The sequence below is a fragment of the Sceloporus occidentalis genome, unplaced genomic scaffold (assembly GCF_023333645.1).
Source record: "Sceloporus occidentalis isolate IW3139 unplaced genomic scaffold, rSceOcc1.0.p SCAF_55, whole genome shotgun sequence".
In the NCBI taxonomy this organism is placed as follows: domain Eukaryota; kingdom Metazoa; phylum Chordata; class Lepidosauria; order Squamata; family Phrynosomatidae; genus Sceloporus; species Sceloporus occidentalis.
The window spans coordinates 4,216,121-4,229,435 of NW_028317035.1; the positions used below are offsets into that span (position 1 = coordinate 4,216,121).

General features: G+C 40.3%; 1 protein-coding gene across 1 annotated transcript; it reads left to right on the top strand.

Moving 5' to 3' along the window:
- Positions 1-10,847: 10,847 nt before the first annotated feature.
- LOC149287949 (vasopressin V1b receptor-like) lies at positions 10,848-12,977 on the top strand. The gene is made up of 2 exons (XM_089492293.1): positions 10,848-11,733; positions 12,691-12,977. Exons 1-2 carry the CDS (start codon positions 10,848-10,850, stop codon positions 12,975-12,977), a joined length of 1,173 nt encoding a protein of 390 aa, XP_089348419.1.
- Positions 12,978-13,315: the final 338 nt, after the last annotated feature.

The following is a 13,315-nucleotide window of genomic DNA, read 5'->3' on the forward strand; positions in this document are numbered from 1 at the left end:
ATTTTGCTTGACAATACAGAAAGCTGCCTGTCTGCGGAGAACATGATCTAGCATGCAGATTTTGCAGTGAACATGAATGACCTTTTAACAATCAAAATGTTTTGGTCACGCAAGGCCATTCTCAAAGTTTAGCCAAAACGTGTTAACCATGTTCACTTTTCATGCTTTTGCCATGTCATTTGGTCATTTATTTTAAAAATGGAAACTTAGATAGATAGATAAGTTAATCCTTCAAATCTTCCAAGAATTAACCTTTTATTAGTCCATAATACGTATAATATTGTAGTTACTCAAGATTGGTGGCAGCCAGATTGTGGTTCTTAAAACCCAAGGGCGAGTCTGTGGTTAGTAGTGCCTTGGTGCAGTATTTCTTGATCTGCCCACCCTCCCCCCCACATAACTAAAGTCCATGGACAAACCTGCTCCAACACCCAATAATTCTATCCACTTCCACATACATACACCCACTATCTCTCTTCTTTCCTTTGCACCGCTACCTCTAGGCTTACTGCTAACACACACTCACCTAACATTATACATTGACACCTACAAGCACATGCAATTCTTATACACAATAACAATAGAAGTTTAGTATGTAATAAAAGTTGAACTTGAGCCAGGTCTGATATGGGATACATTAGATTCCACCCAATAGTAGTTAGGTATGAGGCCTTTTTTTTTTCTTTATAATCTGATTGCCACCTCCAGTTCTAGTCTTACCCCTGACAAAGCTAATTAGTAGTAAAAGGTACTGTATGTCGGGTAATACTTCAACCTTCTCTGTTCCAGCATAAGACTTCAGCTATAACTTAGCCATCATCTACTTCATTGTTTGTAGTGGGCACACTTAGTGAGGCTTCGGTGTAGTACACTTTAAAAATATATACAGTAGTCAGGTGTCCTACTAACTTAAGATATATTTAAACTAGTTATTGTCATGATTCCACCCTGCTAGCCCGGACCATGCATAATTATTTTGCTGTCATGTCCATCTGCTACCACTAGTGGCCACCCTCCTCCCTCTGGAGTGCTCAGAAGCAGATTATCAGGTACAGCTGCACCCATTACCTAATTGAAGCCCTGCCTTTAAAAGACCTGCCCTTCAGTCAGGGCCTTTGCATTAAAGTGTTTGGACCGCTCTGCTTTGGCCCTGTACCTGACCCTGTGTTTATCCTGCCGTCCGCCCTGCCAATGGGCATCCTGCCGTCCGCCCTGCCAGTGGGCATCCTCCCTAGAGACTTACTGCCTGTACTTGCTGTTCCTGTTACCTTCATTAATACAGTACCTTTCAAAGTGTTCTGCCTGTGCTGTGTTTCATTGCGCCTGTCTGTACCATCCCACTAGCCGTCATGCATGGTGGGGTTCAGACAGAACCCCTTGTATCCCCTGCGACTGGGCTCCTACCCGACCTGCTTACCAGGGTCATGACAGTTATACAGTTTCAGAGTAGCCTTTACTGTTTACGCATACATTACAACAGTACACATACCGAGCTACTTTGTCTCTTTTCTGATATGTACCTATGTATCTTTTTCATCCTGCACCTCCAACAATGTTTTTTTGTGTATTGTGAAAACCCAACCTAATTTTTGCTAAATCATATATCCAAGTTCCTTCTAAAGGAAGAGCAGTTCCATTGGTTCCTCATTCTCTCAGATATCCATCTGGCCATATTGTACACCGGGCAAATGCCTGGCTGCTGGCTGGCAACTCACCCTACCTGCTCCAGTGGCAGATACGGTGGTGCAGCATACTGCACACTGCATGAATATAGAAACGTAAAGAGAAGTCAATTCTAGATGGGGAATAAATATATAAATACATTTCTGAGTACCACCCCAATATTTCATGGTGACATTTTTGTGGATATGCATGTGGGGGTGCCAGAACATTTGAAGAACAAATAACTCATAATTGAGATGCATATGAAAACACAGTTCTTAATATTGCTTAGCCCATGACATCATGCAGTGGGTTGGGACCATCTGGGAGAGCACCGGACCCACCTGAGAACTCTGTGCTCTCCCTGCAGGTTGGATACAGGTGTTGCATCCAACCATGCAGGTCAGTGGAGCCCAGCTTACTAATCACTATGTGATCAGTAAAATATGTCTAAAAAAATAATAAAAAAATAAAAAATAGTAAAAAAATAATAACATTTAAAAATAATGCTTCAGTAATGTCACCATGACATCATACCACAAACTGGAGGTAAAATAAGTGTGTGGAAAGAGTCAAAATGCCTGCTTTTGAAATACCCTGAGCCAGCTTCAAAGATGTTCCAAACAGAACATGGGCTTGGGATAACCAGATTTGGAAAATATATTTTTGAAATACCAAAACAAACTTAAGAACTCAGGAGAAATATTTGAATATATTTTGTAGGTTTTTTTCATTTGCTTTTGTATTTTTCAAATAAAATAGTGTTTTTTTCACAATATTTTATTATTTATTTTATAGTAAATTAGATGATATGATCAAAATAATGGTATCTAAAGAAAGCCCTTCTTGTCCTGAAAAAACAACCCCCCAACCCCCACGATCACTTCCACAGAGGCCCTGCCACTTATCTGTACGTTGCTTGCTGTAGGAGCAGCGTCTCTTGTTCCACCCAGGACAAGCAGGAAACCAGCGGGGTCACGTGACTTTACGTTACGTAACATGACTTCGCTCCGTTCCTGCTTTCCCGGGCGGTACAAGAGAAGAATGCAGAAGTCTGCGAGTGGTACAGCGTGTTCTGCAGTTCAGGTAATGGGGTAGGGGAGGTGGTATGAATGAGTGTGCGTGATGAGGAAATGAATGTGTATCTGTCAATGAGTGAATTAATGAGTATTTGCAAATGATTAGTATCTGTAAATGAGGAAATTAATATATGAATGAATGAATAAATGTTTGAGAATAATAAATGAATGAATATGTGTGTGATTGCATGGATGTGAAAGTGGGGGGAAAGCATTGCACAGGGAGGCTGCTTGAGGATACCACAGGCAGGTTGTTTGGGGGCAAAGGTGCTATGCTTCCATTCTGGGTGTTAGGCAGATCCTGTGAGTGAAATCTGGGTGCTAAGGTGGGGGGTCATTTATTCACAAAAGGGTGCTGGCTGGGGGCATCACATAAATCAATACTAAAGGGGGGCTGGGCAGTGGGATAAATATACAATGTGGGGCTAGCTGGGGGTAATACACAAGGGTGTGGGCGCATTAGGGTGACTGCATTGGTCATGTTTTCCAGGACACATATAGCTTTTACATTCTGCTGACCAGCCCAGATAAAGTGCTGCCCTGCAGATTGTGTGTTTTGTGATTAGTAATGGACTTCACCTCCGGTTTTAGGTAATTTTATTAATTTTCTGACGTTTTTTGTGATTTAATTCCTTTTTATTGCGTCATAAAAGAATGACAAGAAGAAGCAATACCATATATACACCACAAGATGGGAGTCTAGATTTTCCTTTGAGGTTTATTATGCTATAGTCTGTTGCAAAATGATGTAGATGTCTTACTTCTGTTTTAAAATGGTAGTTTGGGGGTGAAAAGCATCTGGAATTTCTATTGTCTTTTGTCTGTATGATTTTTACAACTAAATAAATAGATTACGTTTTTAATGATTTTTATATATTTGTTACAAATAATTTTGTTTATTTCTATTATAAGATTTGTGATAGATTAACTGGTGATAGTGGTTTATGGCATTGTGTTCCATACAAACCTGAGGTCCCAGGTAACTATCTCACTGTCCCGCGGTTTCCACACGAGGTCACGTGACTCCGATATGGTCCTTTCACCCCGTGCCGGTTCAACATAGGTTAGAAAGAGCCCTTCCGACCTGGAGTGGTATGGTCCAGGTCAGAAGGGCCCTTTCTACACTATTTTGAACCGGCACAGGGAGACAGGAACGTATTGGGATCCCATGATGTCACATGACTCCGCAGTGAAACAACTTAGTTATACAACGCTTTTATCGTATTAGCTTCAAACAGCCTTCATAGTGAAAAAATGAACGCACTTACAGACTGACACTTTGGAACAGCATTTCGGACATACAGTACAAGTGTTGTTTTTAACCAAGAAACGTGTGGGGCAGAACTTGTGGTCGTTCATTAAGTAGTGATGGAGTAATCCTGATTACCCCCCTTCTCACTTGCTACCCTCTCCCTGCCCCCCCTTCTCACTAGCTACCCTCTCCCTACCCCCCTTCTCACTAGCTACCCTCTCCCTGCCCCCCCTTCTCAATAGCTACCCTCTCCCTGCCCCCCCTTCTCACTAGCTACCCTCTCCCTGCCCCCCTTCTCACTAGCTACCCTCTCCCTGCCCCCCTTCTCGCTAGCTACCCTCTCCCTAACCCCCTTTGTAGGTTACTTACCATGCAGTCCTGTGGTGGCAGCACGAGGCCGCTGCCTCGCTGCTCTGCCGTGATGCCCGCGGCTTCACTGCTGAGCGCCGGGGGGTTCCTATGGCCCTGGGGGGGATATCTTCATTAACTATCCCCCCCGTCCCCCCCGGTTCCTACGCCCATGGGCACACATACTTACACACACATACACACTATTGACAGCAATGACATGGGGGGCTGAATGGGTACAGAGGTGACACTGGAGAGCTGAATGGGGACAGTAATGACACTGGGAGGGGCTGATTGTGGACAGAGGTGACACCGGGAGGGTATGATTGGGGACACAGGTAACACAGGGGAGCTGAATGTGGACATCAATGACATGGGGGTGCTGAATGCAGACAAAGGTGACACTGGGAGGGGCTGATTGGGGACAGAGGTGATACTAGAGAGCTGAATAGGGACAGCAATGACATGGGGGGGCTGAAAGGGGACAGAGGTGACACTGGGAGGGGCTCATTGGGGACAGAGGTGACACTGGAGAGCTGAATGGGGACAGTAATGACATGGGGGGCTGATTGGGGACAGAGGTGACACTGGTTGGGGCTGATGGGGACAGCAATGACATGGGGAGCTGAAAGGGGACAGAGGTGACACTGGGAGGGGCTGATTGGGGACGGAGGTGACACTACCGTTTTTTTTACGAATACAATAAAATAATATATAATTTGTACAAATATAGATTGGTTTAATAACCTTGTACATCTCCCACTTCTTCGTGTAGACCTCCGCTCCCTGGTAGCTGCAGACTGCCGTTTTCTACGTCGTGTCACTGACATCCGGTGCTCCAGCAGTCTGAGTGCGAGGGGGCGGAGCTTTCACCCCTGACCCTGCTCCCATCACTATGCGGCCAATCTAATCTAAACGGCCGCTGGGTGCTGATGCTGCTGGCCGGCGCTGCCCGGCCCCCCTGGATTGCCCCCCTGCCTCCTGGCCCAGCCCGCCCCTGGATGGGGTACAGCAGCAGAAGACCACACCTAGTACCACTCCTGTCAGCTAAGAACAGGAATCTGGGGCAATAATTCGCACAGGCTAACCAAAATTGGACAAAGGAAGACTGGAAGAATGTTGCCTGGTCTGATGAGTCTCGATTCCAACTGCAACATTCACATGGCAGGGTCAGACTTGGGAGTAAATAACATGAAAGCATGGATCCATCCTGGCTGGTGGCGGTGTAATGGTGTGGGGGACATTTTCTTGGCACACTTTGGGTCCCTTAGTACCAATTGAGCATCATTTAAATGCGACAGCCTACCTGAGTATTGTTGTTGACCCTGTCCATCCCTTTATGACCACAGTGTACCCATCTTTTGATGGCTACTTCCAGCAGGATAATGCTCACAAAGCTCACATCATCTCAAACTGGTTTCTTGAACATGACAATGAGTTCACTGTACTCCAATGGCCTCCACAGTCTCCAGATCTCAATCCAATAGAGCACCTTTGGGATGCGGTGGAACAGGAGATTCGCATCATGGATGTGCAGACGACAAATCTGCAGCAACTGCGTGATGCCATCATGTCCATATGGACCTGGTACTAGCAAGGTGTGCCTAATAAAGTGGTCAGTGATTGTAAATAGCGGGAATGGAGTCTGTAAATTAAATAATGTAAATAACGCACATTATTATTTTTGTTATTGGCTTACTTATGGTATCTGTGAAATCACATTGCTACTTGCATCAACAAGACATTTAGTATCCATCTGGTATTCAAAGGGTTAAATAAAGTCTTGTTACTCTTAACTATAGATATGATTGTAATCTAAGTACCAATTAAGTATAATGAAATGGAAAGGGATCTAATTTATAGCAAGTGTTCCTAGGGTTATTGGTACAAAGATTGGTAATTCCACTATGCTTGTTCTCCTACACCCTATATGAAACACTGTCTGCTCACCACAAGGCTCGCACATGGGGAGTTTACCAAGGCTACAGTTAGTATGTGCTGCACCAGGATTTAGTATCATTTGCAGTTTACCAGTCAGCAATTAATGTATAGGGTCCTATTGAAGTAAATTAAAACATTGACCTTTTGTGTAAAGTCTTATAACCTCAATTAAAGGGACAATGTTACATGGAAACAAGTGTTTATTAAATAACGTGATACTGTGATCAGGATACTAAGGGATAAGGCATCCATATCCATTCAAGCAGAACATTTTCATTAATTTCTACTTTCCACGTAAGAAGGATACTTCTCTGGTGTCACAAAATAAATGGCACTTAACTCGCTCCTTTCCAAAATCTTTTACAGGTGATAATTGACTCTGGTCAAGTGAAAGGGTTTCCGCAACTGAAATTCTAAAGAGTCATTTACGACAGTTATATAAAATATATCTTAATATACCAGTATATATCAATATGGCATCTATTGTATGGTTAATGGAAGACAGACTTCAAAGGGGTGTCTCCATCTTTCAGCATTCTGACATTAATACCATTGTTAATCAAATAATCAATTATACTATATTCTGTTTCCATCATATCAATTTAATAGAAGAGGGTATGTTTTAGTGTAGAAAATTGTGATTGGAACACAAAAACACGAAGCTCGCATGAGGGTACGGTCACAATATGAGACATTTTTTAGAGGATTACATAGGTTTCCTATGTTGCTGCCCAGCACATATAAAGTACTGCCCTGTAGGTTGCGGGGTGTATAGTAGAACCTCAGTTATATATCTTACACACTGCAGGGCTGCACTTTACATGTGCTGGGCAGCAACATGGAGACATTTAGATATCATGGAAAAAGGCTCATATGGCAGCCACATGTGAGGAAGGTTTTATAGAGAATTTTTTTAAAAAAATGGATAGAACCTGCATTCCTAAGTAGGAAAATTAAGCAAACAACGAAAAACATCAATATTATTAATTATTGACTTACATAACACAATTATATTGTTGAGGCTGCTCCTTACAGTTGAGTTGGATCTCCAGAATGCACAGTGTGCCAATGTTTAAGACTGAAAAATTCCTTTTTTGTTTACTAAGGTTTCTCCTAGGAGAGAAGTCTCACCATGTCCTTTTAAAGAACCCTATGTACAGTTTATAAACCAGGGAAGGTTCACATAGTGTGGTTCAAGGGTTTTTATGGCTAGGTCAAATGAACAGTTGTGTGAGCTACATTTAGTGATAGCCCATGTGGAAATATGTGCTAGAATGTTCTAGAAGTAACACAGGAGTTCTACCATGGCTTATTTTATTTACTTGTGTCTGTGATGAGATAAGGGCCAGTAACTGCACCTGATGCAACAGCCGTTTGGATTTTCTTTATCTTGTGTACGCTAACCATAATTTCATTTTGTGACCACTGAATGAAAACCATTACGGCTTGTGCATTTTCAGAATATTTAGTCTGGTGGATCTCATAGAGCTTATGATGTGATATCTGGCCAGCTGGATTGTTATTATGTATTAGGTACTCATAACCAATGTTTTTACTGCATATCATAAATGCTCATTACAGTATCATATTGTACCTTTATGGTACACTTGTTGACGCCTGTTGACAGGATATAAATTAATTAATGCAATATGCCTTTGTAATTTTTGCTTTTGGTACTATCTAGTTAATATGTACACTTGCAAAATAACCTGATTTATTCTAGGCCACAGTTTATAGGGTTAATAAAAAAAAAAAAAAAAAAAAAACCCTAAAGGTTATGATCTGGTTGTTTGTTGAAAATAAACGGACTGTAATATCACCTACGCTCATGTCATAAATCCTTTTTATTGAGAGTTCAGATCAGTGTGCTTTCTAAGTGCTGGCGAAAAGCTTACACTAAGCCCCTGGATGAAATACTAACCCAAGGGATTTACACAAACAGAAAGACAGGATGCTGGAGGGGCTGCACTTTCTAGTTGAATAACAAAGAGAACAGGGATTAATTGACCATACGTTAGTTCTTCATAGAAGGTTCTATGCATGGGCAAATTGGAAATGGATCCTTCATGTGCATAAAACAAGGCTTTCGTATTTAGTGTCATACAAAACTTGCAGGCCGTACAGGACATATAAAATCCAGGAATCATAATGGCACACAGGAAGAAAACACGTCTCTATAGAATTTACCTAGAACAATACATTGTAGAGTAAATATGAACTAGTGTACTCAGTGATTTTGACTTTTCCCCATTAGATAAAAGCTTACTCTTGTAAAGGTCATCATCAATGGAAAGGCAGATTTCGCCACATCTTCTGATTCACTGTGCAAGCAGCTTAGTCTTATTTTAGCTTCTGTGGTAAGTAATATTTATTAAAAGGTCTGATATTTCTTGTTCTGTTATCCATATAAAATCTTTGAAGAAGGGGTTTTTCGAATGGTATCTAGTTCACATTAGGTTGCCTCAACTTGTGTCCCACTGTTTCCTACATGTGTTGGAGGGGTTACAAGGGTGTTGGGACATTAATGCATCTATTGTGGCAATGTACAAAGCTATATTTATTTTAACGGAAAGACTAATACAGGTTCAGTGGACCAGCATCTCAGGATAGCACTGCTCCATGTTTTTTACTCAAGACTCTACAATGAACTTACGAAGATCTCAGAGAATATCCTTATGGCAACCAGATTGCTGATTGCCAGGCATTGAAAAAGAATACAAGAAACCAACGCACAGTAAGTGGCAGAAACAATACATTTTATACAGGTGATGTTATTCAAAGGTTTCAACACTCGCAAAGTGTAGAAAAAAACTTGGGCTGGCAGCACAATAGTACACAATAATATACTTACAAGTGGAAGTGATGCATGATGTTAACATCTTTAATGTCTATGTTTTTATTTTTTTGTACACAAATGGGCATAGATTGGTATTCGGAGCTCATGCTTGGGCCATCCCAAGAGTGAGAGTATTTGAGCAACGAGGTCTTGCATTGGGAGCGAACATTGCCGTATGTTTTTGGTTACATATAGTTTCAGGCCTAACTTTTCTCAATTGCCAGTGCTCATCGATGGGGGTGATAAATTGTTACAAAATATGCAATATTTGCATTGATTTTCTTACATTGCAGACATGCAGTTACATCCCTGCATCAATACATAGTAGCATGATAAATCAAGATTGAAAAACAAGTTCAACCTTGCTGTTCATTTATAAGAAGGCAGAAACCTCTCATTGAAACAATTTCCAATCGTGCCTCATAAAGGGGAAACATTCTAACAAGCTATAACTAATAATGCCCCTATAACCAATTATATCCCAACATTTTCTTCATTGCTAAAAATCATCTAGGAATTTATTGGATTTGATAGAACAATGTATGTGGGTTAGTTTATACTGTAAAGGACCCCTTTTTGTTGACATTGATGTGACATTGATGTCCATCTTTTATGCTATTTGCTATACAAGTACAGTAATTGTATTATCACGAATAAAAAAAATGTATTTTTTTTAAGCCATCCACTGAAGCTTACAGTATTCATTTTTGTAGGTTCAGCTACCCCTGAATAGTATTTTTGGTATAGTGTTCAATTCTTCCTTTAGGTAAAATCACTCTTATCTATGACACATATAGCTGTACATACATATCCTGATGTCAGAAAGCGAAAAGAGAGACGTGTTTTATGCATCCCCTGTCTGTGGTAAACACAGGGTCTGACTTTAAAACTCTCCAAATTGCTTTTATGTATCATATTGCACAGCAAATAATTTGTGTGAGTTGGGTTGTATGTAAAATGTATAACACCACACTTGGTACGACATCATGGAACATTTTAACCACAGATTTGCGAGACAAAGTTTTATAATTGTAGAAAATTGCTCAACAAATTATCAGGCAACAAACACAGCACTTGCTGTTTTAAGGTGTATAAGAAGAAAATTAAAACTTCAGGATTTATGCTTGGAGAAACATTATAATTTAATTGCTGGAAATGAAATTCTATATAACAGTTTCTATATTCTTGATAGAAAAAAAAGATGTTTTAACATTAATATGATTGTAACATGTTCTGTATGATATGAATTATTTTTTTAATCTGTCAATTAGCTGTTCATTTTCTTGATGCTCAACATGGGCATTTCCTTGATCATAAAAGGGTGAAAAATACACGAGCCTACCCTACAACAATAATCTACAAGACTATAAAAACAGATTAGCCAATAGCTCACTAGAGCACTAGCAAAAAAATATATCTAGCTATCAGAGTGCAGAGTACTGGAGGGCAATTGTCACAGTGTTCTAGGGAATGGCAGTTTATAAATTGCCAGATACCAACTGGGATATCTATGATTAGGAAACTAGCTGTCTCCCTTTGAATTAAAGAGTCACACATGATGTCACTATAGTTACTCTCTGATTTCATTTAAAAAGTGTATGTGATGAGTCCTCTGGCAGTTTTTATGTCCTTGAGTTGGTCAAATAGCAATTAAAGCAATACACTATTTATGTTATTTTCTTTTTGCCACTATAGAAAGAAGTTGTGTGAACACAAAGTAGGTGACAACATGGACATGAATGCTTATCCTCTAGATACTTCTATCAAGACCATGAACTTGTATAACAGTACAGACCCAAGGGATGAAATACTTGCAAAAGCTGAGGTTGCAGTGTTAGGTACTGTCTTAGTAGTAACAACAGTGGGTAACTTGGGTGTCTTACTAACCATATACAGAAGAAAAAAGAAGATGACTAGGATGCACCTTTTTATTGTGCACCTTGCAGTAACAGATTTAGCAGTTGCTTTCTTTCAGATTTTACCCCAAATGATTTGGGAAATTACTTTTCGGTTTATAGGCTCTGACTTGCTGTGTAGAGTTGTAAAGTATACCCAGGTAATGAGTATGTTTGCATCCACTTACGTGCTGATGATGATGACTATAGACAGGTATATGGCAGTCTGTCACCCACTGAAGACTTTACAACAGCCAAGCAGACATGCCTATATCATGATAGGGGCTGCATGGATCTTTAGTTGCCTCATGAGCCTTCCTCAGGTGTTTATCTTTTCCATGAAGGAGATCACCCCTGGTTCAGGGGTGATAGACTGTTGGGCTGACTTCAGATACCCATGGGGTGCCAAAGCCTATATCACATGGACCACAATTTCCATATTTATTGTACCAGTTGGGATCCTGGTTCTCTGCTACAGCCTGATCTGTTGCGAGATTTGCACAAATCTAAAAGAAAAAATGCAGACAACTGGGACGTGTCATAGAGGAAGCAATGGGCAGGTTATGCCTTCTAGGGTCAGTAGCATCAGGACCATCTCAAGAGCTAAAATCAGAACAGTGAAGATGACATTTGTCATTGTCCTTTCCTACATCATATGCTGGACACCATTCTTTAGTGTTCAGATGTGGTCTGTATGGGATGAAAATTCCCCCGATGAAGGTAAGTGGCTTTTACATTTTTCTGGATGACAGATTTACAATACAATATGACATTCAAATTTTATATGGGTTTTATTTTTGTTAAATGTTAATCAAGATGAGTCGGGGCTAGTTTCTTTATGTTACACTGTGATATTATTCAGGCAGGCAGAGTGTCCATCCATGGACCATTGTTCATGATGAAGTTTGTGAAAATGGTACATTATATTTACAGTAGTCAAATGTAAATCCCTATTAGTATATAACTATTGCTAACTCCTGATCTGAATGGATTTTGAAGGTACTGAACACATAGCGATAAGGTACTGATCACATAAATACCGTAATATGTGTAAATAATATTAAAATAATATTAAAGATGAATAATAATATTTCTAAATTACTACATAATTTGTCTCCATATGGTTATCCGTAGCTATAAAAACAAAATAATATCTGGTGGTTTTCTAGCAGCATATAGAAGTTTTTTTGGTAAAATAGTATCTAAGACTACAGTGCCTACATAATATCTCCATTTTGTTGCACCTTTGGGTTGGAATCAATATATGGGCTCCTTCAGCTTTTTCTCAGTTTCAAAGCCTACAACCATCTGCAAAGAAAAGATGTAGTAGTGGATCTGGCAGCTGGATAGCTAGCAGACAAGGAGCATGTTGATCTGGTCTGGCTGCGAATATGAGCCAAACCTCAGGGAGCTTGTACATGTGGAATATGAGGAATATAACAACAAACACTAAAGTCACTAAAAAATGTGACTACTGTACTGTACTTAATAATTCTAACTTATATTTGTCTCCTCTCTCAACCTGTCTTTTACAAGTGGAAGTTAAAGCGGCTTGTGACAGTCAAGTTACACAATTAAAACATATGGTCTGAATAATAATTTAAAATAAATGTATCATTGTTTTTATTTTTAATTTAGTGCTGTGTTGTACTATAATCTTTTCCTCTCTGCATCTAGATTCCACAGACTTTGCCTTCACTATCACGATGCTCCTGGCCTGCCTGAGCAGTTGCAGTAATCCCTGGATCTACATGTTCTACAGCAATCCCCAATTTTGCTGTAGAGTCTCTCAGCCACGTGCTGGCAGGCAGAACTCCATGGGTAGTGCTTCCAGCCGTCGAGATACTCTCCTCTCCCACCTTCGTGCTCACACTCTTCTCAGGAGTGGTAGTACACAAGGAACCTGCCGCAGGGACTTTTATGCAGTATATGAAGACACAGTAATAGAATCAGGGCTGTTGTAATATACAGTAGATATAGTTTCCCTTGTAGGAACATGATGTTAACTACTTTGTATTAGACTTGTGCATTTGGATTCGTATGAATTTTGATACATTTTGGTAAATTTGGCAACTTGTACAAAGCCCCGAAAACGATGCCAGACCCCTTACAAAACGTACAAAAATGAAGCAAAAAGCTCAGAATTTACTCACTAAATGTTTCCCTACCTTCTCTGCCGACCACTTCTGCCGACCACTTTTGGTTTTTACTGACCGCTACCGCATCTTATTCTTCATCTTCTCCCTTCTCTTATCTCTTTATCTTAAATCTACTATCGAAGTCCACATCTTTGGGGACATAA